General features: G+C 41.3%; 1 protein-coding gene across 1 annotated transcript in view; it reads right to left on the minus strand.

Moving 5' to 3' along the window:
- CUNH16orf71 (chromosome unknown C16orf71 homolog) overlaps window positions 1–23,739 on the minus strand; it is a 98,431-nt gene extending 74,692 nt beyond the window's left edge. Inside the window, exons 1-7 of the mRNA XM_019471573.1 lie at window positions 23,594–23,739; window positions 20,755–20,868; window positions 19,460–19,954; window positions 15,875–15,971; window positions 15,322–15,460; window positions 14,194–14,340; window positions 13,289–13,351 (exon numbers count right to left, since the gene is read on the minus strand). Of these exons, the coding sequence (XP_019327118.1) occupies window positions 13,289–13,351; window positions 14,194–14,340; window positions 15,322–15,460; window positions 15,875–15,971; window positions 19,460–19,954; window positions 20,755–20,868; window positions 23,594–23,734 (1,196 nt within the window). The 5' untranslated portion in view covers window positions 23,735–23,739. The remainder of the gene's footprint in view (window positions 1–13,288; window positions 13,352–14,193; window positions 14,341–15,321; window positions 15,461–15,874; window positions 15,972–19,459; window positions 19,955–20,754; window positions 20,869–23,593) is intronic.
- Window positions 23,740–25,317: the final 1,578 nt, after the last annotated feature.

Below are 25,317 nucleotides of genomic sequence, written 5' to 3' on the forward strand. Positions count from 1 at the left end.
AGTTTGGGGGTTTAAAATCGTGTGTGTTTAAATTAAAAAAAAAAAAAAAAAGAAAAATTTCTTCGCTGAAAGTTATCTTCTTATTCTGGACAGTTATTCTTAGTCTTGGACATGAAGAATATAACCTCTCCTGATTCAGAAGAAACCACTTTTCCATCTCTGGCAGCATGAGTGTGCTAAAGCTAGACAGCGTCTCTGCTGGAGCATAAAGAGGGCAAGTGTCAAAGAGAAACGTCAGCTTGTCACCAGAAATTACCGAATATAGGAGCGCAGTTCAGATGTGACGCACAGAAGGAACCGAGCTCTGCTCGGCACAGGACCAAGGATAGCAAAATTCACCTTGTATACCTTTTCACATTGCTGCCAGCTGAGCATGGTCAACCCCAAGTGCAATTTAAAGTAGCTTTACGGCCACCACAACACTGGCAGTTGATGATAGCTAGGATCAGTTACATTTCTGGCTGAGGACAGTCAGTGTTCTACAAAAATCCCTCTTCATCCTCTCCATAATCCCTCTCAACGCAAACGAGGACAACAGAGATGCGATGTAGTGTGAATTACACTGTTCTATGCCACTTCTGCTTTAGCCTGCATTAAGGGAATTCTCAACTGCTTCACTAGAGTTAACGGCTCATCTGTGCTATCAAAGATATGCATAACCTCTCTGGCAAGAGTCAAGGATCTGGCCCATAGAATGTTAGCAGAGACACACTGTGTGATCACTCAGGACCACACAGGCAGAAAGTATTTTTGGCCCAAAATTCATCATACATTTATTCTGCTATCTGCAGTGAAAAATACAACTCCACAGCATCAAGCATTTTCTCCTGAATAAGAAGAATCTTGTACCCTAGAGCGTGCTCCCTGGCCTAACCTGCACACTTCTGCTTGTCCTGCCAGTACTCCTGATGTGAGTACACAGCACTGCCCCTGCCACGCTGTCTTTCTTGTATATGCTGGTGTGTCTTACTGTGATCTCTTGCTTTGTCCTGTCCTGGAACACTACTACTATTAGAGAGTCCTACACAACCAGCTAGTGTTCTTTTTTGGACAATATCTTTCTAGTCAGTCCGAGTTCACTAGACCAGAGTACTATGAATGAAACAAGAATACCTATCAGTCAGCACTGATAAGCAAGTACAGTTAAAGCAACAGTGACTTCCTTGATAGAATTGCTCTGGAATTACTTCATTAGGCCATAGAATGTTCTAATTAGTATTTAAAGCCAGCTAGGAGCATGTGTCAAATACCAACCTAGCTTTAAGATGACTAAGGACCAATTCCAACGTAATTCTAATGTTCATTAGAACACAGAACATTCACATGGTTGTGAAGTATGTTAACAAACCAAAAATGTTCGAAAAATGGGTATTTGCACACAAATATGTTCAAGAAAAATTGTGCAAATTGAGGCCATTTAGCAACAATTCTGAGTGCAGCTAAAAAACATTCAAATAATGGCACGAATAACTGGTAACAAGCAGCTTCTTTATTTGTTAGAAGTAGGAACAATTTCTTCTTTATTTGTTAGAAGTGGGAAAAAGTCTCTGACAAAGGCTCAACTCCTCAGGTAAACAAAGAACTGCTCTGAAAATTGCACTGAAATTTAAATCAAAGTAACATTGAATCCTAATTGATTTAGTTTGCTTTCTGAGACATAATTAAAAATGAGAAGTGCCTTTTCCATGATTGGTGTTTACATGCAATAACACTTAGAGAGGCTTAGAACAATTCATAGCCTCATTGTGCTGGTGTTCTGAGTACATGTAACAAAAAGTTCCTCCTCTAATGAGTTTACACTCCTGGTTAATGAGAAGCAGCTGAAATAAGTAAAAAAAGTTTAATTACTTACAGATTCCATGTGAGCACAAGACTGGGAATCAGGAACTTGTGCCTCAGTCCTGGCTCTGGAATGGAGTATTTCTCTGTGAAACTGTAAAGTGAGGATAATATTTCCTTATCCTAGTCCCTGTCTAGCTGGATTAATTATCAAAAGCCTGTAAAACACTCTGAAGAGGAACAGTGTAAGATTATCAAGAAACTTTCAATATTAATCTCTATTCCCTTTGACATTCCTGAAACAGTATCATGTCCTCCAAAACCCGAAGAGTAGCATCTGTATCTTCCATAGCATTGCTCTTCAAATGATTTCAAACTGCCTCACAAATAAAATGTGCCGTGATTTCTAGACCCACAGCAGAGAAGGAAATTGTACTTGGTCACTTTGAAATGCTACGATAGAACATGGAATTGGTCCTCAGCCATCTGAAAACTAGGCTGGTATTTGGCACATGCTCCTAGCTGGCTTTAAATACTGTTGAAATGGCTCCAGTTTGATACTCCAGGAGATTCACCATATACTTACCAACTTGAGTAAAGCCTTGTTTTTCCTAGTCTTTAATCTATTTATCTTGTCATGTATTTCCCCTGATACTCTATGGAAATCCCCCAAGAAAAAAAGAGGGGGTGGGTGCAAACTATGCTCAGCTGCTTCAACAGGAAGTTTTACCAGAGCTCAAGCGGCTTGCTTTTCAAACTATCAACTTCCAGTTTAGGAATGGATTGCATCCAGTTTGTCATGCAGGCTCTGTGATCTTGCATCCAGCTACAAAATACTATGCAGATAACCCTTCAAGACCTGTGAATTCTCCAAGGCAGTAAATATGGGGGGGTTTGCGATTCTGAGAACTGCTAACTGCTTACAATGTCTGCTGAAGCTTGTGGGAACTCCAGGTGCTTGGCACATAGCTGGACAGATCTCTCTGTTTTTAAAATAAAAATAACTGCATGATACTTCCACTCCATAATCTCAGATAAAACCTTGAATTCCATTCCCTGCCACTAAGAATAATGCTTCCATAATTATTATTTGTGTAATAATGTGTTTACAAGTTGTGACCAAGCTTATCCCCCAGTGTGTTAAGATTTGGAACTGTAGTCCAACCTAAGTCAATGCTAAACAAGAAGGCACGAGAAAAAACTAGGAATACAGTTTAAATTATACAGCTTTTTTAACGGTAGCATGCCTGTGTCAGACAAGCCTGTACAGCCCCTTTGAAAAACAGAGGGACAGATTCAGCCTCCTTTCATCTACAAATAGCATCACTGATCACAGCCCTGAGGTAAGGCCAGGAGTTGTGAATTCTATTCTGATTCCAAGAAAGAGATGCATGGCAGAAAGTATTTCTCTATATAATTAAACGTGACTGGCACTTGTTCATACACATTGCAAACTTATGGAAGCTATTCCTTCTGCCAACAAACACAGGACCTGTCAAAGAGCAAGACCGGAGGAAACAAAAGGTACAGAAGTGGTTTTTTTTTGTCCTCGTGCCCTCTTCTAAATGAGAAATAGAATTTAGCCCATGGACATTTTACGTTATTGTCTTCTCTGCAAGTTTAATCTGAACCATCCTGCTAATGTGAATGGAGGAGTATTTAGGACCTCTACTGACAGCAAGTTCATGCATGTAATTCTGGAAACTATATTCTTTTTACTTATATTAACCTTTCCCTTAAGCAACAGCAACGTATGTTCCCATCTGTCAAGATCATGCATAAGTACATTCAAGAATAAGCCTAAACTCATTTTAATCACTTCCAAGATATGCCAAGGAATATAAAGGATTAAATATTTCACATTTTCCTGGGGCCATTTCAAACTCCAGTCAGAGAAACAGCACTGAAAGCAGCCATTTCTTTGTAAAGACCTGACTGTTCAATTCATTCCATAGCTGGAAAGTGCATTGGACAAAGGTGGGAGCCCCTGTGAAACCATCAGACTGGGTCTCCACACAGAAGTTTAAATGGAAGTTTCTCTACAGCTTTTTGGTAGTCCTGTTGCATTCAGTACGGAAGGTGAGCTTCCTGGTTCTGAGCATATATGCAGCAATTTGGCCAAGAAACCTACTGAAGCAGACAACAAGTTATTAAAGCAGGATTACTGCATGTCATTTTTTAACTGCTCTGGTTGTATGAGCAGAACTACTGAGAAGAGTCATCAGTCTGTAAAGTTCCTGACTTGCTTTAATCTGTGCCTTAAGAGTACCAAAGCACACGCTTCCATAACATCTCTTACTCAGAGAACACAGAGAGCAAGCAAGCAGACTCTGCCCGTGTAAAGGAAGTTGTTTGTAACAGAGACATTTAAGGCCTAGATTCTCTGCTTTGGCTATTAAGGCAAATCCTTAGGCTAGATCTGTGCCATCCTGGGCCATGGCAGAGGCAGTAGCAGCCTCAGCTCCTCTGGCTTGCTGACTGCAGCCAAGGAGACCATAAACCAGCTAAACTCAACCTAAGCATAGAGTGCCGTGCCAGCAAATCCCTCTCCATTTGCTTTCACTGGTACCAAGTGGGAAGATGAAGAGGAGGCCAGAAATACAGGCTTTGTGCCAGCTAACAGTCGCCTATGCTAGAAAAACATTTTCTTGGGGACTTCCATGCTATTCTGAATCCTGTGTGCTGGACTGGTGGTACAAACAGGAATCTTGGCCTTCTGTTTTTGCATGCTAAATTTAACTACGTCTCTAATTGCCTTAGTTTATTTTTAAGCCCTTCTTGAGTTGAGGCAGCAGGTTCATTAAGTACAAGAGATTTTAATCTTGTTTCAGGAACTCATTAAAGACCTCACTGTAAAGAAAGGGATGAATTCAGGGGCCATCTGCTGGCTGTTTGGCACATCACTACTGGTCGCAACCCCAGAGTCAGTACAAGAGAGTGAGAAGACCTAGAGTGAAGCACAAGCCAAATTCAGCTCTGATGCCAGAAAAAGATTTAGTGTAGGAAATATTTTGCAATTTTTACAATTTTTTTTTAACTATAGTAAAATAATAGTAAGGGCTAAATGCTGGGTTCGGTTACATTTGCACAGGTGCGAATACAGCAGTTGCTCTGGTTCAGCGTAAATGAAAACATTTGGTCACAGGGTGATTTACACTTAGAAGATCAGTTTTGGAGTAATACAGATATAGAAAAATTCAGTTACTGTGTCACAAGATCTTTATAACTGAAAGAAGATTTCACAGTTTTCCTCGACTTCTCCAAATATGTCTATTGCACCACTTTGTAGGAGATAGATTGGCATTTCCGTACAGAACTAGCACAAAACCTATCCCTTTCATAACTGGTAGATCAGGCCCTCGTACATTCTTTCTGCTGAGACATGAATTTCACTTTCTTACAGTTCCTTTATGCATTTTCTACCCAGCAATAAAAATGGAGAATTTTTAAATACTGCTTAGGACATCACCTAAGTGCGTTCATGTAAGCAGCTCTACAATGGAGTTGGTGAGATGCCCAAGCAGTATGGTCCAGCTGGTAAACTGTTAGGTCAGGATCCGGGGACTCACAGTCAATGTCCTCAAACAACCCTTTGTGCTCAGGTAAGATGTAAGAAAAAGGCAAATTCCAATGTTGATACCAGCACTACTGCCTTAAAAAGATCAAGACACCCATACAATAGTAAGGGAAATCACAGACACCTATTTGAGTAAGACAGGTAAAGAATCAAAAGCATTTCACTGACAACTGTGCAGATCAAGGCACCTACTACATAAAAAAAAACATATGGGACCAGTAATGGAACTAAAAATATTTCTACAAGTTTTGGAAATCAATCTCTACTTTCAGTCATACTGTGCTAATCCAGGGTAGCTGTCACAGTAACTGAACACACAATGCTTCAGCACTACTCTTGATGGTAAGTATGACCCAGGAATTTTGTCAGGGATTTTTCCTATAGAATTAATATCGGATCAAAGTGAGAATAAGGCAGTAAAAGGGCAAGGAAGACTTTGACCATAGTATATTGTTAATTTTAGCTTTGCGGGAATGCAAGCAGAAAATCTTTTGGTTGAGAATTTTACCTGACATCAGTAAGCTGAGTCAACAGCATATTAATATAAAAACCCTACCAATTTTGACAGAAAGGTTATAGAGTATGTTCACAAGCTAGAATAGAAAGTACCCGCATAATATATTTGTTAAGCCAGAATGACTCGCTTGCATGCCTGAATGCTTTTGTTTTGTAAGGCAGCTGTAAGGCTAAGCTGCAATAAGATCATGATCGTGGTAATAGAATTACTAATACAAGGTTAGCCAAAGTGATTGTGTAGCCAAGAAAAATTAGACGCCTCAGTATGAGTCAACACATTCATTTTCTAAACAGTTTGGCTGTACAAGGTAGATAAAACAGTGTTTATAAGGTACTGGTAACAAGGTGGTTCCTAATAGCTTTCAAATGACATTATCTTGTTCTGCCATATCACAATAAAGCAATAAAGGTAAAGAGAGAAGCAAGCTGAAGCCCTATTGAAAACACCTATTTTGTCCCAATAATAAAAGAGCTTAATAAAAGCTAAATGCTATTTGCTGTCTGTTAAATTAATTCCAAAGCTGGATGTAAAGTATCAGGGCCACGAGCACCACCCCCTGCAGTGGTTTAGCTGCCTGTGTTCAAGGCCAGTTCTGACACAAGCTCAGGCGTGCAACTTCAGATGAGACCACTGTGAAAAGAGCTGTGTGAAGCCTCTGCTGGGCCCTAACCCCTTTGCTTGGGAGCTGTATTTAAGCTGAGACACTTGCCCTTGGTCCTTGACTGAGCGACGCTGCAGCTATACCTCTGCCAGGCCACGTACCTCACTCATCTGAACCCTGTCCTTAACGAACCGATTTGACTTTGTGGCTTGATCTCAGACCTGCTTCATCACTACAGACTTCCCGGGCGATCACTGGGCTGCTGGCTGACCCTGCGTACTGCCACTGAACCCAGTCCTGTCCCTGACTTGACTTTCTGGCCTTGATCTTGGACCTACCTCATTACCACAGACTTGCCAACTGGTTCCCCTCAACGGACCTGCTCTGCTTTTCCTGTTTGGGTACTGTGGGACTGCGCTCCTTGCTGGTGAGGTCTCTGCCCCTGCCTGCCTTGCTGTCACCTGCAGCTCCTGGCTTGTCTTCCCTTACAGAGTAACCTGCTTATGCTGCTCCCCGACATAAAACTCATATCTGAGCCTGGCAAAAGTAACAACTATTACCTGGATCCCATCTAATGGGAATGTAATACAGCATTAGTACTGAGTTACTCTGTCATAATACGCAAGATGAATGAAATGAGATCAAACCCATTTCATTTTACATCCTCCACTTACCTGTTTTACATACTGCACAGCATTCTTTGTCTCCCTTATCAATTACTCTTACTCTGCTCAAATACTGAAACAAACCCTATGCATGTTACTCTAAACCATTAATTCAACCTGACCTTACAGCATGGATCACAATCCCCACTCTGCTGGCTTTCAGCAGAACTGTAGATGCTTGAATCAGTTCCGAATTAGATCCAAAGGTTAAAATGTGGTTAAGGGGCCCATTTTCAGAAGAGATCAACTCATGTCAGTCTTAAGTTTCACTGAAAGTTTGGGTGGTGGAGGGGAGCAGGAAAAAAAAAAATCATTTAAAAAAAATCAGGTTCTTGAATCTATTTTTAAAAATAAGAGGTGGGCCAGGTTGCAAGAGTATTCAGACACCAAAAAGTCACAGACCTGACAGGCAGAATTCTTAGAACGAACCCACTGATTTCCAGGGGAACTTGGTACTTGCATGTCTTGAAAATACCACCGGATATCAGCCCCTTCTTTAGATGCTGAAGTACTTGTGAAAGTTAGTTCTGAGTCTCCTAAGTTACTTGCACTGTTTTGAAAGTGTTCTTCCCAAACCTGATTCTCATTTATATGAGTGCTTCCCACAGAGTGAAGCTGAGTACAGAGCTTGACTGAACTAGGTTAAGAAAAAAAGACAGCAGCATTAAATCTGAATTTCACTGCTTTTAAATTTTAGACAAGAACTCTAGTGTAACCCTAATGCAGCTTTTTAAATTTCCTTTGTGTTTCTTTCCCAGCACCTCAGTTACAGTAATTGCACAGTTTCTAAACTTTCCCTCTGATTATTATTCAATTCAATTATTTATGTACATAATAAATGGTCAGAGGAATTCTGGAAACTATGACAAGTGTTCCAGATCTGAACATCTATCATTGCCAAAACAAAGGACTTAAAAAACAATTTTGAAAGCATGCTACTCTGTCAAACACAGTGGCTTGTTCTTTGAATATACATGTTTATATATAGATATTAGATATTTTCACTGAGACACACAGCTGCCAAATTACAGCTTCTTTACTTTTAAATGTCAAAACATTCAAGTTTTTCTGTCTTCCTATGTGCAGCAAAGGAAAAAAGAAAAGAAAAACCTGTCCTAATTCAAAGAAAAAATGCTGCTGTCAAGATGAATTTCAAGTAATCTTATAAATGACTGTTGTATTTGATAGATGATGCTGATACATTTTTCATTCTTAATTTTAATAATGAATATTTCTGAAGAAGAACTAAGAGCAAAGTTGCTCACAGAACACAGTTATTGCGGGTTGTGCTGATTTTTTTTTCTACCAACAGTGCCTTGTAAGTTCAGGCAGGTTTCCCTCAAGCAGGCTGTCAGTTAGTTTAGGTACCAGTTTGCTGTTTCTACAGGCATCAGAAGCTGAGTAAATCCTGGGCTGGTTAGCTTATGCCAGTGTCCATGCTGCCATGACTAGCTGGCAGTAGTATCACTGAAGCTATTACCAGCATGTTTACACTGTGATTCAGTTACAGCAAGTCTACAGTGTAGATATCCCCCGAGCTGTACTTATCTTCATTTTATTGGCTATGGGAAATGACCAAGATACAGACCAATTCAGCAATCACTTGGTGCATCGTCAGGAATGAGTTAGCAAGGCTCAAGTAGATTTCTGACGAGCAAGTAAGTGCCTGCATCTTAATAAGGGCTAACTGGAGTTTGGTGGTACCTCCCAGCAGACTGAGAAAGGAGCAAGCCTGAAGACTAGAATCACAACCCTTGCAACCTTCAAAACACAGCTCTGTGCAGTGCACTGTCCTTGCCAGAGCAGGCTGACAGAGGGAAATTCAGCTGTCAGTTTGTTAGTCCTTTACTTCTCATCAGTGATTACTCCAGTGTTAAAAAAAAATGAGCTTTCAATCTGCAGAAATACACTAGTCAATTGCTTACAAAACAAACAAATCAGAACGGTCCATCCCCCAAGTTAGGGCTGTAAGGTCTTTCAACTTTTGTACTGACAGAAGAGCCTCGTTATTGCTATTAACGCAAATAAATCGTGATGGTGGACCCATGGACAAATTCTGGAGTTTCTCATCTCCTCTTACCTTCTCAGCTGGCCTTGTGTTCAGCGAAATCAGTACAAGGATGAATTAGGACTACGTATACAAATCTTCTCGGGAGGCAAAACAGCCCTCTCCTCTGAGCCATATATTAGGCTCTGGGAAAAAACAGGATAATTTCATACTCCCTTAATCAGGATATCAGCCAAAAGCAAAACCCATTACTAAAACCACAATCCTCAAAACCTACCCACAAAACTGAAATATAAAGCTGCTAGGGGCAGACAACCAGGCAGGACTTAGCATAGGCTTTGCTTTAGAAGTATGACAGTAAAAATATTTCACTTTTTCTAAGAAGTTATGAAAAATCACGTATGGAAGTCTGGCTCCTGTGAAGTAGATGACACTGAGCCCACTGACTTCAGCAAGCCAGGACTCCTGCCATACCCCAACACTTCAAGCTTGGTGGGCAGCTGTAAGGGGAGCACTCGCCATACAGGAAAGGTGAGAAAAATACTATTGGTGTGAGACAAGAGCTGTAGGACTGCTCATCTCTTCAGGTAACGGTGCTCCATAACAAAGAGGTTTTAAATAATGCAATGAAAATTACTTTTTGCTTCTAGGATCACATATGCATTTGGCCAGGAAGCCATTCTAAAAGGGACAGTCCTGCACTGAACTACTAACCATGTGGAACAAAACAGGGGTTTTCTCTGCCATGGGCTGCTTTCCAGTAACTGACTGCCGAGGCTGCAGTCTTTCCAGCTGCTCCTGGAAGCTCTGTCTCCTGTGTCTCTCTTTCATCTGTTCTTCCTTTTGGGATAGCTCTCTTTTACCTTCTTCTGCCCTGAAAAATATACAGATTCTGCTTCGCTTAAGCTTTTCACTTGGGAGAAAAAGCACCCTTGTTCATCTGTTTGCGTTTCTTTTTTCTTATATTTATACCACACACTTGAGGGTGAATCACGACATGAAAGGCTAAAATAGATTTAGAAAGCGCTTATGGTGTTTGCGGGGGGGACACGAGAAGTTGTCATTGGATGAAATCATCTCTCAAAAAAAAACCATCAAAGAAAAGGAGCAGACCTCAAACCTCTGATAAGTGGTGACAATCGATTTGGAGACCGGAACTCCATTAAGCAGAGGCGTGTTTGTGTTTCAGTCCCCACCTCCACACCAAAATTCTCAGTCTAACTCCGTTTCCTTTCCTATCTGCTATAATACAGTGGTAAGTTTCCCCTGAACCAAGGCCATCCATCTTTCTATATTTTGATGTCTGCAGAAAGATTTCATCTGCCATTTCCATGGCAAATATGGAGTTCAATTTCTTCTGAATTCTTCAAGCCCCAGGTGCCCCAATAATAAATAGAATAGCAAGAAAGAAAACTGAAATTAGTTGAAAACGTTGTGAGCTATTACTCAACAATAATAACCCAGATTCTTGCCAATCCATGGTCTGCCATCTATGTTGCAGGCTAACAGGTAGACAAAATGGAGTTTTATAGAACTGATGGAAGCCTCAAGCTTTAATGTCAGGAATCCTATAGAGAAAAAACCTGCAACCAACCATCTGCCATTTAAACCAAGTACACAGTAGCTGAAGTGTCTAAGTGGCAGGATAGGCAACTGTTTAACACTGAAAAAGTAAAAGTCTCTAGAGCAAGCAGATTCTAATTCTTTCAAGGGCTCATATGTCAAAGTCAAAATGTTAAATTTCACTCTAAAAATAGCAGGCAGAATATAACCTTTGGAAAGTCAGTATAATGGAGCTCTCCCAAATAGCTGGGCAGGTGCATAAGGCAACCACCTGATTTCACTTTAAAATTAGACCTTATGCAGAATACACTACATTAAACTAAGCCCAAGGAGGCAGAGGCCCAAATAACTCTGCTATTTCCTCAATCGATACTATTTTTTTGGTGTGATACCTTGGCAATTCAGTGGTAGTTAGAGGAGACTCTGGAGCATTTCCTGAATGTTGAACCTTCTCAACTTCCATTCTATTTTCTTTTTCTATGTCAGCTCCATTGCCCCCACAGCTTGACAAGGGGGTATTTATTTTCTCTGGTTTCAATCTCATCAGTTTCCTGGGAATCACCTTATTTGTTTCTTGCCTCACTTTAAAATACTGGTTTTGACATATTTTAGAGGAACCTGTCTCTTCCAGACTTTCTGGATCCTGTTTTATGCCTTCAAGTTTTTCAGCTGGGGTAGACGTTTCATGAAGAAGCTCTGAGGCTTCTTTTTGGGCTGCACGGAGTTGTTGCAGTAGCAGGCTTTTCCCTGAGCAATTCCTCCTGCAAAGAAAATAAAAACCTGATTTAATCAAGATAGAGCATTATATGAACAAATTCAAACTCTGAGGAACTTCTCATATGAGGAGTGACAGCTCAAAACAAGGACTGGGCATCTACACAAGTAATAGCTATTGGTAATAGAAGCACCAGCACACAGGCAACACATAAAACACTGTAGCTGAAAAGTACACGGACTGAGTAACAGATTGTTTGAGCTGGACATTAATGATGCAGTTAGGTGGTGTGTATGACTACACAGCATCATACTGTTGTACTTAACTAAATTAAACCTATGCTTTACAATTCTTTCTCCTTAAAGATGTCATGCCTCCTGCCATCATATCCAGAACCATCAAATCAACATTTAACACTGATGGCTGGACTCCTAAGGGGTATGCCTAAGTAGCGGTAATTTTAGGAGAGCGCCGTGTATTGGAGAGCAGCCCTATGGTATAGTGCTAGAGATGGCACTGACTACCTGAGCACTCCAGGGATAAGCCAACAGCGTATTTTCTAGGCTAAGTGCCTAGAGATCAAGACGACTAACCCTCCAAGGCCCTAATACGTAGGTATATTTACCACAGAATATGTAGCCGTTTAATAACTCTACTACAGAATAGGTAGCCCTGTTTAATAATTCCATCCAGATAAGAGTGAAACTGGCATTGACCCCTCGTGAATGAGATCAGAATCTTGCCCTGCTGAGACCATAAGACTTTCTTATTTCAAAACAGAACTGAGTAACATTTGCCAGGCATTTCATTTGTGTATGTTCTTTAGCAACATTAAACCGAATCAAAATCCAATCAGCTAAGCTCTGGTCTCCATCACTCCAGATTTACACTGATGCAACTTCTGCATCTGCATCACTGCCAGGGAGAGTTCCCCAAGCATCATCCATCATCTTGTCCCTGCTTCATGCTGGCTTTGGATTAGATGTTCTAAATTATATTGAGTGTTGAGGCTCTGTTCCTTGTCAAATCATTTATTCTTTCAAACCATTAAAAGAAAAAGTAATTGGCTGGCACAACAATACAAATGTTCTGCTTGTCCTCTGCACTGCTGTAATGTGAACTTACTACATTTATGCTCTGGATTACATTTAGAAGTCTGATGTATGTAAGATGTTTTAAGCTTGACATATCTGCTTCACATTAAAAACATCTAACAACGTATGGGTATGAATCAAGCCCCAAGTTTAGCAACAGGAAAAGGCTGGCATCTGCGCCTATTGAAGAATTTACAGTTTAGGATTCCATCCATCACACTCTCTCCCCTTTCCCCTCTTCCTCTCCCCCCCAATTAAGGAGACTTGAGAGCATCCCTGCCCACACAATGTATTCAATATTCTCTTTAAATCAACATCCATTCTAGCCTATTTTATTATTTCTAAAAATAAAGGTTTGTCTGAGTCAACTCCCTACAACATTTTCAAAGCTTGTTTCTGAGTCATTTAAAAAAACTGTTCTCATGTCACTCAAACATGTCTGGAGAAAGAGTCAGGTTTCCCAGCCACCCAGGTCTACTCTATTTGTCTTTTGAGCTGTTTCCATGCAGCTGTACAGGAACAAGGTGCTATACTGCCTCAAGGATCAACAACTATTTTCTAGCTTTGGTATCTTCACCATGCAACAGAAGAGTGATCTCCTGGGGCCAGATTGAAGCACTTTCATTATTGGGCTTTTTTGCTGTGAAGACCAGGAACAGATATTTCAGTACACGAGCTCTCACTCTAATCACTGTTAAGGCAATTATTTTAGTTTCAGAAAAAATGAACATCATATTATTTGAACTAGGGTCCTGGTAAAGAATCTTACATTCTCCTTTCTGCTTGGTCCTCAATTGTCATTGTCTCTTCTTCACTGGAGCTGTCGCTTGCACTATGAAACAAATTAGAGCATATTAGTTAACTCTGACAAAAAGCCAACACTAGAAATGTTCCAACTGAACATTTCTAGGATGCAAATTTAGAACCATTATGAAAAAGGGAGATATGATACTTCCAGGTGTTATGGATAGTTCTTTACACTATTACTCTAACAAAAAAAAATTCAAGCAACTACATCAAGATGTGTTAGCTGTTTATTAACTATTAGCTGTTTATTAACGACAAGGTTTCTTCTGGTGACTGTTTTCTTTAACCCCTTGCTGCAGCAAATATACATCCTGAGAAGGGAGCAAACAGCTACCTCAGACACCATCAGCTCTCGGGGAAAGGACATGTTTGCCAGAATCTGTTGCAGATTGAGAAGAATTTGGCCTCCCATAACTGACTATATAAGGCCCTCTTATCACACAGGAGACAAATCAGCACCTACAGTTTCTTGCCAGGAACGTAGTCAAGGATGTCCATTTTGTACACAGCGCTGTCAGAATGCTAGCCCAACTCAGCCAGCTGCAACCATTGCTCTGCAGTCACTGCCCACTCCTTTATAGATGGAAACTTCCTAAATGTTATTTCCCTGGATGATTTGCATGTCCTTTCTGTGCTGCCTGCATCCCCACATATTTACTTGTTCTGAGACAAGTTATTCTCTCCTGAAAATACATCTGTGCTCAGGTAGGGGCTATGCCTTCCTACTAAGGTCACAGAGGTGTGGAAGAAGAGAACACTTTTAAAGTTATTTCAGAAGTTATTTCAGAAGTATGAGATATAGAGAGAAGGTTTCAGTTTCCTACTTTTTGTTACTTACTTCTCACTAACAATAAAGTCAGAATTTACCTTTGTTTCTCATCAGGAGATGTTACTGACTTCTGCAGTTTAGCGTCTCTTAAATCTATGTACACTGTTACAGGCTCTGGCAGGCACTGTAATCTCATCATGTCCATCCTTAGGGAACTTCGTGAAGATGATAGGAAGGCAACATCCCTAAGTATAGAAAACACTGTTTCAGCATGTCCTCTGCCTTATCCAGACAAGAAGTCCTGCAGGGTGTGGATTATGATCAAAATTGGATTGTGAAAGGAGCTTTGTGCTTGGCTACTGTACAGATTCAAACTCTGCTTCTGCCTACTATCCACCACCTTACAAAGCTGAACTCAAAGATTCAGCTTCCCCCGAGGAATACAGATCACAGGCAGCATGATGAGGGATATTTAGTTCTTAAAAACTGACAATGTCAAATCGTTCTGTAGAACAAAGGTAGGCAGTTATGGTACCAAAGAGCTTACAAGTTTTAAGAGCCCAGTGTCAATCAGCAAAAAGAGGTCCCTTTTTCCTCTCTGCCTCCTTTGGCAGTTCTATTTTATCCCTCAGAGCATACAAAGTGCAAAACATCTTCATGGCTCTCCCCACTCTGGAAAAGTATCCTCATTGCACCTTCCCCTTTACAGGCTTGTTTCACTATTGTTTCCTCTGTGCTGCCACCATTGATGTTGTTCCCTCTGAACAGTCTGGAAGTCTACTTCCTTCACACAGAACCCTCCAAGATGCACTGACATTTCCACTGATACCTACCAAAAAAAAAAGAAATCACCCTGTATACTTTAGCTAAATTGAGGTGCCAGTAAGAGAAACTGGTACCCTAGATGACAAAAAATGTCACCATGATAATTTGCTTAGCCTTGTTTTCCTGCCTTTCCCATTTGTCCCAAGTGTCTGGTAAGGTCTAGACAAAGGTGGTGGTTGATGGAGAATGCTAAGGTGGCAGGATACTGACTGTTATCATCAAATGTACATGAATGACTGAGTCTTAGTTTTTCCCTTTAACATCCCTGTAGCATATTCCAACTACACTTATCAACTTTCTGCAGAGGCTACAGAGAAAAGCACCTATAGAACACCATGAGTTTCCAGCTATTCCTACTGGCAGTCATGATTACCTAGTGTATATGACAGAAAAGGACCTACTTATTCACTTGCTGTTCTTGAGAGGAGGAGAGCTTGGCTGATGGCCACCTCCAGCATGGAGACACTGTCCTGGACTGCCTGGCACACAGCTCTTCTAGCTTTTCCATGAGCTGGTTTTCAGACCTACCCCTGAAAGTCTCTGTGGAAGAGCAACAAAAAGAATCACCAGTTGTGGTCTTCTGCCATGGGATCACCCAATATATCCTTTCCCCATTTCCACATTGTCCCTTTCTCTACCGCCTGTCAGAAGGGGAAGGATAAAGATACTATTGTCATCTGGCTCTGACAAACTTACTTCAAACCTTCATCCATCTTGTCTGATTCACTCTTAGGCCATGACAGGCCACAAAGCACTGGTTTCAAGCTACAAAAGCAAGATGAAATCTTGAGGGAAGCTAATTAATTAAAAATGTGTTTTACAGAGGCATTAAAAAACCCACTATGATTTCAACATTCAAGATGATGCTGCAGGGAATGACATAAACACGGGAACCTGAGTTTTATTTATTTTTATACACTTTCAGCCAAGTTGGTATTAATTTAGCAGCGTTACCATGATCTGCTGAGGAGAAAGCAACTTCTGCATGAGTGTTATCTTTCTGCTGCTCCAGCTCCTCAAGAATCTTGTCTAGATCCCATTTCTCAATGTTCTGAAAGAAGACAGTTGAACTGTGATGGAAAATTCACTCCCAAGAGACTGCTACAAAACAAAAGTACCTTTGGCTCACATTCTTTGTGGTAACTCCATCAGATTCTTCTGGTGCATACAAATACACAAATGGCATGGAAGTTCACCTTACTTGTCTCCAGTACTATGCCACTGTCACTTACCAGTAGATGAACCAGTGTGTCGCTCCGGACACAGTTGCTTCAGCATGAGCCTCAACAATTGGCATGACTAACAAAAGGATATTTCCTGTTTGAACACTGCCTCATGTCATTGCCAAGACTAACAAAAGGATATTTCCTGTTTGAACACTGCCTCATGTCGTTGCCAAGGCTCTGCACATCTAGCATAGGCAAGCGCAGTATAATTACTAAGAGAAACCAGTGAAGGATTAACCGATGTTCATTCAAATATAACAAAGGTAGAGTACATTCTCCTTCCCCACTTAAAAAAACTGCAAAGTCTAGAAGACATTTCTAGAATGGACTGAACTGACAGTTCCTTAAAGAAGAAACATAAGCCCATCCTAAGTATCCACCTGACCCTTCTCTCCATAAGCTGGGACCTAACTCATTACCTCCTCCACACGGCTCAGTCTTCCACATGCATTCACATGGTGGATTCTTTCCAACAGCAAGTACTCCCCTTCATCCCTCAAACCCACTAACAGTACGAGATCCCCACATATTTTATTTCCTTCTGTCCATCCCTCCAAGTACCTTTCCTCACGCTTTCACCATCTCCAAAAGATGATGCCCCTAACTAGATTGGATGTAAGGAAAAACGTATTTACTGAAAGAGTGGTTAAACATTGGAAGAGGCTGCCCAGGGAAGTGGTTGAGTCCCCATCCCTGGAGGTATTTAAAAGACAAGTAGATGAGGCACTTAGGGACATGGTTTAGTGGACATGGTGGTGTTGGGTTGACGGTTGGACTCGATGATCTTAGAGGTCTTTTCCAACCTCAATGATTCTATGATTCTATAACTACACTGCCACCTTGCTTTAAGCAGTTCCACAAGGAAGTGCTGTAGCAAAAGAAATGCATTTACTATATCTCTTTGGACAGTGCATCTGTCCAGCTGCTTCATCTACTTCTGTTGAGGCTTTTTCTCCGAGAATCATGAAGCCTTTTGATATAGGCTACAGAAAACCACTGGAGATAGTAAAATAGATTAAAAGATGCCTGATACAAGACCAAGCATACATATTCTGATTCTGAATAATGCCACTAATATGAGAAGGACTTTTGGCTTTTCAGTTCTTTGAAGTGAGGCCTGCAGCCTTTTCCTCCCCCTCCAACTTCTGACCAGGGCGGATTCCCATTCTTCTGGGTACAGTCAGCATCAGCTGTGATCTCACAGCCGCTTATCCCACACTGAAGATAGGATCAACAATTTCATTGCTATGAATCACATACACTAGCTGAGGGTATGCTCGCACTGCACACTGTTAACTTAGGTATGAGAGCCAGTCTGCGATGACAAAAGTTCACACGCATTTAAAACGCTGATTGCTTTCCCCTCTGAATATTATTTGAAATGAAAGTTTTCATTAAAAATATCCACATCCGTCTGAAATATCATCACCAGAACTTAAAGTACTCATGAGTTTTTTTAAAAGGAAGGTGACTGTCAATTATGACAATTATGTCACAGCTACAATTAATGTGCATTTCATATGACCACTCGAGCTTTAGAAAAGCAGAAGCAGCCTCTAAAACATGCAGTTTCACCTTGTAAAAACCTGTCATCTGCCCCTCCCATTTAAGAGAAGATTCTCACTCTTTCCAGAGCAATAAATCTTCACACATACCTGAACCATGATTAGATCTATTCTAATATTACAAGCTGCAGCTGACGAAGGGTAAAAGCCTGATAAGAGTCACAAGCTGAAGTCTCTCACACCAACACAAAGCTAATACTGGTTCAACAGTGTCATTGAGATGTTTTGGTCTGGAAGAGTGAAGAATGACTGACAACTGAGCTTACTACAATGAGAACCATGTCACAGGTCAGTACAGGTGACGTTTTATCAAACAGCCTGAAGGTAAAGACAACATATGCATTTGCTTTAATTATGATGCAGTTGGTACTAAGCTTCTTTTTCAATAATAGCACTTAAATACAAACCATTACAATAAAAAGATCAAACCACCATCTAACCTGCTGTACTAAGGCTTTACCCTCCTAACCCTTAACAGGAACAGCACTATTGTAAGGTACTATACAGGGTCCAGAAGAAAAAGAAATGAAGATTTGCACAATTCCATTTCTAACACATAAAGAGACTGAAATATACTTTAAGAAAAAAAGTCATTTTCAAATGAACTGATATGATTAGAATCAAGAAGAAACTGTATATTACTTTTAACAACTTTACTTGACATAAACTGAGGTATCTTGCCAAGCTGGGAAGTAACAACCAGCTCTCAAATCTAAACACTTACACACAAAGGATACAGCTTTGCCCTCACTTTATGAAAGTGAGAATACACTGGGCCTGGTCTCAGTACTCACCCAAAAGCATCAGACTTCAGTTCATTGAAGTCAGCGATATCAAACATGTTCTGAAAGGAAAATCATGACTCCTGAATTAATAGAGCAACTGACTTATATGAGGTGAGATGGGAATTAAACCTAGAACCACTTGAAAAAGATTCCCTCCAATAATGGCATGATTAAATGATGCAGCACAATTTAAAAAACAACAAACAGGTGAGCACCTGCATTCTTTGCCTACACTAGAACCATTCTGACACCAAAAAGTTTATTTTTGTGAGTGCAGATGAAAGGGGAAAGGAAACATCTGTACTCTGATTCTACAGAAGGCTTTGAACAGAAATATCAGGCTCATGTTCTGTGCTGATTAAGTCCTAATGACCTTAAAAATCAATACAGGAAGTAGAGCTCTAACTATAGTACTGAAGAGAACCACCTCTGCATGCTGGGGTCACATACCAGCTAAGCACACATGAGCTGGTCAGCCCACAGACCTAGGCACCTGCCTCAGGTGGAAGAGATTCAAGATTTCAGGAACAACCCTAACCACCTTCTCTTCTCACCTCCAGCATTACCACAGCACTACAGAAAAGACAAGATGCTGGAAGGCCGGAAAGCTCACTGTTTTAATGTGAAGTCTGCCAGAAGAGTTCCCTGCCTTCCCAGGGACAGATGTTGTGGCTGGCTTTCCTGAATGAGACCATGAACCATGCTGCTGCCCCAGGGCTTTTGCTACCACTATGGGCTTTTAATGACAGCTCTACGAGACAAAGATAGTTTGTTGGTAGCTCATATTGCACATGACCCAACAAAACCCAAGTTCAGGACAACAATGAAAGCAACAAAAGTAGCTGTGGTGCGTGCAGAATTTGGCATTTCAGGTCTTTATTTTAGTAGGATTCTGCAAGCAATGCACTGTGCCCCCTACTCCACAAGCAGCACTCCCCAAAACCATTTATTTGGGCCACTTACCTGCAACGACAAATGGGTTAGTTCCTGAAGGTGATCATCTGAGGAGGTTTCTTCCTTAGCAATTCTTTCTAGACTGTTGCTAATGCCATCTGAGGGAGGCTTGACATCTAGCTCTAGGTGGCCTGGTGACGGCTCCAGAATTATTTTGGAGAGTATCTTTGTTTCTATCTGCTTTCTTCTCTCTTTTTGACTGTCCAGCTTTTCCACAGACAATGCTGTATTAAGCCAAGAGTTCCCTCTTTCCCTGGCCTGCTTCCTGCCCAGTTCTTTCTCTTCAAGGTGATCTGTGGGATCTGCAAGAGACTCTTCACAAACAGCTCCCTTTTGGCTTGGAACGTCTTCAGTATGGCCGGCAAGATTGGGAGTCTCACCTTTAATCATCTGTACATCTTCTTTTGCAATGACTTGGGCACCATCTGTTTTTTTCTGAATGCCAAAACTTTCTAGCTCTTCATTCCCGATCTCCCATGGGTGTCTTTCTGTTTCCTGGGTTTGCTACAGGTAAAGAAAATACACACATGCAGAAAGTCACATCTCCCTAAGCTTTAGAAGCTGACAGTAAAGCAAAACAAAGTGATTGGCAGATAGCAGATCCAACTCAGACACCATCTGGTAACAGCACACACCATATCCATCACAGAAAACAGTAAGACTGTTTACTTTTCAAAGTCTAACTTCAGGAAGTATTAAACATCCTTGAAATTAATTTCCCTTACAGCTGCTCATCATATGACATTTCTTACACCAAGATAAACAAATGGAAAAGCAGCACAGTAAGTTAGTCTTCTCATGATGAAACAACAGGGTCAGCTGGCTTCTCTGCCAGCTCCCTATGATGGCTAGTCTTCATCGCTGCAGACACAATGTAATCATTTTATCTCAGAAAAGCTGCTCAAGGGATAAACTTCATACTCATCTTCCTTACTTAGGACCCACTGTTCTAACTAATTCTACATTTTCTAGATACATAAAATGGTGGCTGAAACTACTTCAAACCTGAGAAGTTTAGGAGTCATTGCACAGTGTTACTGTTAGCGCACAGGAAAAAACAGTAAAAGGACAATAATAACTGCAAGGAGATGGGACAAAAAAGGTCTAAAATCTCAAGAACAGAGATTTTAAAGGGTCACTGTATAAAGAGAAAGAAAGATCTAGTCTCTAGTGGGAGAAAGTACTGGGGACTACACTCTTCTATCACACAATTCAAATAGGTCAGATAACAGCAGCTACCCACACTGGAGACAACCAGACAAGTGGGGTTACAGTAGTACAGCCTGCACACAACAGTCAACAACCTGCATGTTTGAGTCTTCCAGGGAAAACTCCATCAGTTCTTCTGACAGGTCAGGAATTAAGTTTGGCTGTTCCCGCTGGAAGATGAAAAGCTCCCCATCACTTTCACAATCAGACTGCAATCAAAAAGAGAAATTAAATGATGGACTATAATACTCACCTAAATATCTGTTTTGCAGTGACAAATCTTACGTTGTCACTACTTGACTGAAATTCAGAGACAAGAAATTTCTCTGCAGTTGCATCTTCACTAGGCAGTCTGATAGGCCAACACTCAGCAATCTAGGCTGTGTTACATGGCCTAACATTTGAGCAAGCTATAGTTGTAAAAAAACCATGTAAAACATTCAATTACCATGGAGGTTGATGACTAACATCCCTCTGAGCAAAGCGATGACAAGAGCGGGCAAGTTCTCTAACTCCCAAGTGATTCTTTGTACTACCTCATTCACCATCACAGAATAGCAAAAGCAGGGCTGCTCCCTAAGGAAAGGGGAGCTGGGCAGGGAAGCACGTAACTGGAAAGGCAAGGGCCTCACCAGCCAAAGTCCAGCCCCACAGTACCTAAGAGGAGCAAGCAGGACAGACCAGAGGTAGCGACCAGGTTGAGTCAAGAATCCAGATCATAAGGCAATATTGTGGTGATAAGGCAGGTCAGAGATCAAGCCCGAAAGTCAATTCACAGGTGATAAGCCTGGATCAAGCAGGACCACAGCTAGAAACCAGTACTCCTCCAACATAGCTCAGACAAAGAGTTAAGGCCCAGAGCTGAGCTTAAATAGAGCTGCTGGGCGTGTGGGTGGGAGCCCCAGCTGAGGCTGGGCAGGGCCATGAAGGCTTATTGTTGCAATCAGGACCCTGACATTCACTATTCAGAATGCAAAGCAGTATCTGTATTTGGTTGGACAGAGTTTAAATAGCTTTGAAAATCTCTTTTCTGAACATAAGATATGCATTCTTTTCTGAACATAAGATTGCATATGATGAATCCTTATGCATAGACACCAAAGTGAGATTAAGCACCTCCTCAGCAGTCAGGACACAGATTTCCTGCTTGTCCCTTTGTTTTGCAAGTGTACATTTTTCAGTAACTCACACTTCAGAGAATTCTATCTGGTGTAATTAATTTTTCTTAACATGAAGCAAACTGCAACAGAACTTCTTTCCTCTTAATAAATTGCATATCAGGGTAATGAAAGTACTTCAGGGCATAAAACACATTTTTCAGTGCCCTTTGAATGCAGGAGCACAGCCCGCTGAGGTTACAGATCTCAAATGCATAAACGTATCGTCACACAAGTGGAAACCGCTCGGACAAAGGTGCAGCACTGAAACTGCAGGCTCAGCAGGCTACTGTTTCACATTAAGCAGGAGAGGGATTATACAACCAGATCTTTTGAATGCAAATTAAGGGTAGCATGTTAAGTGCCAAATAGATTGCCTCAGTTCCTTCAGCAGGAAATTTTTTCCACATGTAATAGAAACAGAGAATTTGGAGATTGTTTATAAGTAAAAAAAAAAGTTCAACATGATTTAGAGTTATAGAATGGTATTTGGCACCAAAGTACAAAGCTATCTCTCTGTCTTAACCTTATTGTACACTTATATAACAAGAATGCCTAAAAATAACTTCTGAGTGTTGGGCCTTAATCTATACTATATAGACACATATTAAAAAGCAACGGTCATTTTAAGTAACTGAAACAGAATGTAGATAGAGGGGAACTGAGAAACAGTGAGGCAATAGAACTTGTCCAAAATGTTAGTGATAGAGCCAGGTGCAGAAAACAAGTCATGGAATCCGTATCAACACTTTATCCACTAGATCACACTGCTTCTGATGACTGATTAATAATAAGTAATAAATACCCCATGGAGGCATTTCTGGCTCCTTCACTGCTCACAAGACTCCCTTTGTATCATTAAGGGCCACACTAAGTTAGAATAAAATACATCCTTCAAGTGTTCAAAAATACTCTTTCAAGTTTATACATGTTTGAAAAGTAACAAAATATTCTGATTTGGGCAAAAGGCCACTAATAATTGAGTCTTGAGACACATTATCACCTCGGAAAAGTCAAAGCCAGAGCTAGCATCTTGGACTAGAGAGGCAGGCACTTTTATTATTTCCACCAGATTGTTGCTGTCCTGTGAACAGAGTTCTTCAGCAGCCAACAACATCTATCAACCTTATGCTTTATATTAAAAGGTTAGTGGCATTATGCTTCTTTGCAGGTAGAATTGAAGCACAAAAAGGCAACATGGCTTGCGGAGAACTACAGGCGGGGAAAAAAGCAGAATCCAGGATTGAAATATCTGCCAAATGCTTTTTCCAGTGGACCACAAAGTCTTCAGGAATATCACTTTCCTGTGATCCTCATACATGGAAAAACATACTAGCAGGCCTCCTGTATGGCAAGTACATTATTGGAATGAATAGCATAATACTCTCAAGCATAAAACCTTATCATTTTAAATCTGCAGTATGCTTCTTTCATACTGTATTTTTGACTGAACAAACTAAGAAGAAATGCGGGCTCATTCTGCAAGATGCCCACTACCCTCCCTTTCCCAACCTAGGAATACTCATCATCTGGAAAAATCAGTCCCATATTCAAGTTCCAAAGAATACAGCGAGAGGAGATGGCAATTACACTCTGACAATTAGAGATAATCCAGAAGGCTGTGGATTAATGCGCGGTGTTACAATGGTCAGAACAAGTAGCCCATCTAGGATACCATACTCGCTACTCAGAAATGCCTGGCTAAGGTGACCTTCTCTTGCTTTTGAGAGATTTTTCTAAAACACAGTGAGAAAGAAAGGCAGGTTCCAGTGCTTACTGTGTCAGAGTCCAGAGATGGGAGCTGATCTTTCACTGCAGCGAGTATGGCTCCCCATTGAAATGTTCTGTTACACTGAACAGGAGTTGCAGGAGGCTCAGATGGATGCTCTGTATCCTCACTTTGCCCTTGTGAGGCCATTTGAACGGCTTCCCTTCAATCAAATGAAAGATGAGCTTAAGTACACCTCACGAAAGAACACAAGGGATAACATCAGTACAAAGCCAGAACAAAGCATATGCATTCAGGGTCAGAATAATTCTCAGCACTCCCAGGGTTTTCACTGTCAGCAGTGAACGATAAAATCTGCATTTTTGGAGTCGTTCCTTCCCACCTGAGTTCAGAGGGCTGAGAGCTTTCTGCCCTGCACACCATATACACCCATAATTGGGGCCACATGAGGGGCAGCTTAGCCCTTAATTTCTAAAGCATTTTTGGGATTCTTAGCCAGACTGACTTGTAACTGTGTTCTCAGAAAAGCACGTTCTCACTGCCTGCAGGGAGAGGGAAGGTACGCAGTGAAGGCAAGGCCGACACCTCTGCTCTCAGCTGGTCTTTTCTCCCCTTTCCTAGTTGTCTCACGTTCTGCTCCTCACTGCTCAAATGATAGATAAAATGATTTATGTTTGCTTTTTTTTTTACTGGATATGTATAAAAATAGTTGAGAGTAGGCACGCTTTTGGATTTTGACCTCTCAAAGTGTTTATAAAGTGTACTCTTTCCTCATGTTTTCCTTGACATGCATGAGGAGTAGAGACAACACAGTAGGGACTACGGCTGTAGTGACAAGTTAGATAATTAATCCTCATGGAAGACCTTTGCTTTTTAAATTTTATGCTACAATTGCATGGTTTCCTGAGGAATCAAATGTGAGAGTAAATAATTTCTGTTTGGCAAGAAAGATTAAGAGATTTGTGACTGTATGTTGTTCAGTACTGAAATAACTGTTCATATGATTCAACTGTCACTATTATTTGCATTGGCACTGACCGACAACACTCCTCTAAACATGAAGTGAAACTCATCTCATGCCCTAGGAAGTTTACAACTTGCAAAGTGCCTTTGCAAATACTTCATATCCCATATCCATACAGTGGCAGCTTTGTTCATGCGAGACAACCCCTGAATCTGATTTAGGTAAAGTGGAGGGAAATCCCCAAGGCTGGAGTATTATGCTCTGACAGGAAGCAGAGGTTGCCAAGGGCAAGAAGAGCTCCATGGGGATAAAAACAAACTGCCTACTGTGGCTTCCTCTGCCAACTTGGGAGAAGGTCAGTCCCCCAAGGTTAAGGATATTATACTGGATCTGACTTATCAGTCATCTAATCCAGCATCTTCTCTGGGAGCAAGCAATACTCTATGTTTAACACAAAGTGCAGACTTGTTAGCTATAACACAACAGGCGCTTGCTGGAGAGCTTGGGCCGATTGAGACGTGAAATCCTGAGCTTCTCCGTGTCACTAGAACTGACATTTCCTGTCACGTCCACCTCGGGAGCCTCGCTGCCTGGGCGCGATGGCAACGAGGGAGCAGCCAGGAAGACGAAGGCAAGGGCGGGAAACACACCTTCGCTTCGGGGCGGTATTCACGGGCACGCAGCCCGCCGCAGAGCAGGGGATGAGCTAACCCCTGCCCTCAGCACTCGTCACGCCACACCGATGGGTTTCGGGACCCGCAGTGCGAGGCGGACGCCCCGAGGGAACCCGCCGGGGGCGTTCCCCGAC

This window comes from Aptenodytes forsteri, unplaced genomic scaffold, assembly GCF_000699145.1.
Source record: "Aptenodytes forsteri isolate BGI_AS27 unplaced genomic scaffold, ASM69914v1 Scaffold26, whole genome shotgun sequence".
Classification (NCBI taxonomy): Eukaryota; Metazoa; Chordata; class Aves; order Sphenisciformes; family Spheniscidae; genus Aptenodytes; species Aptenodytes forsteri.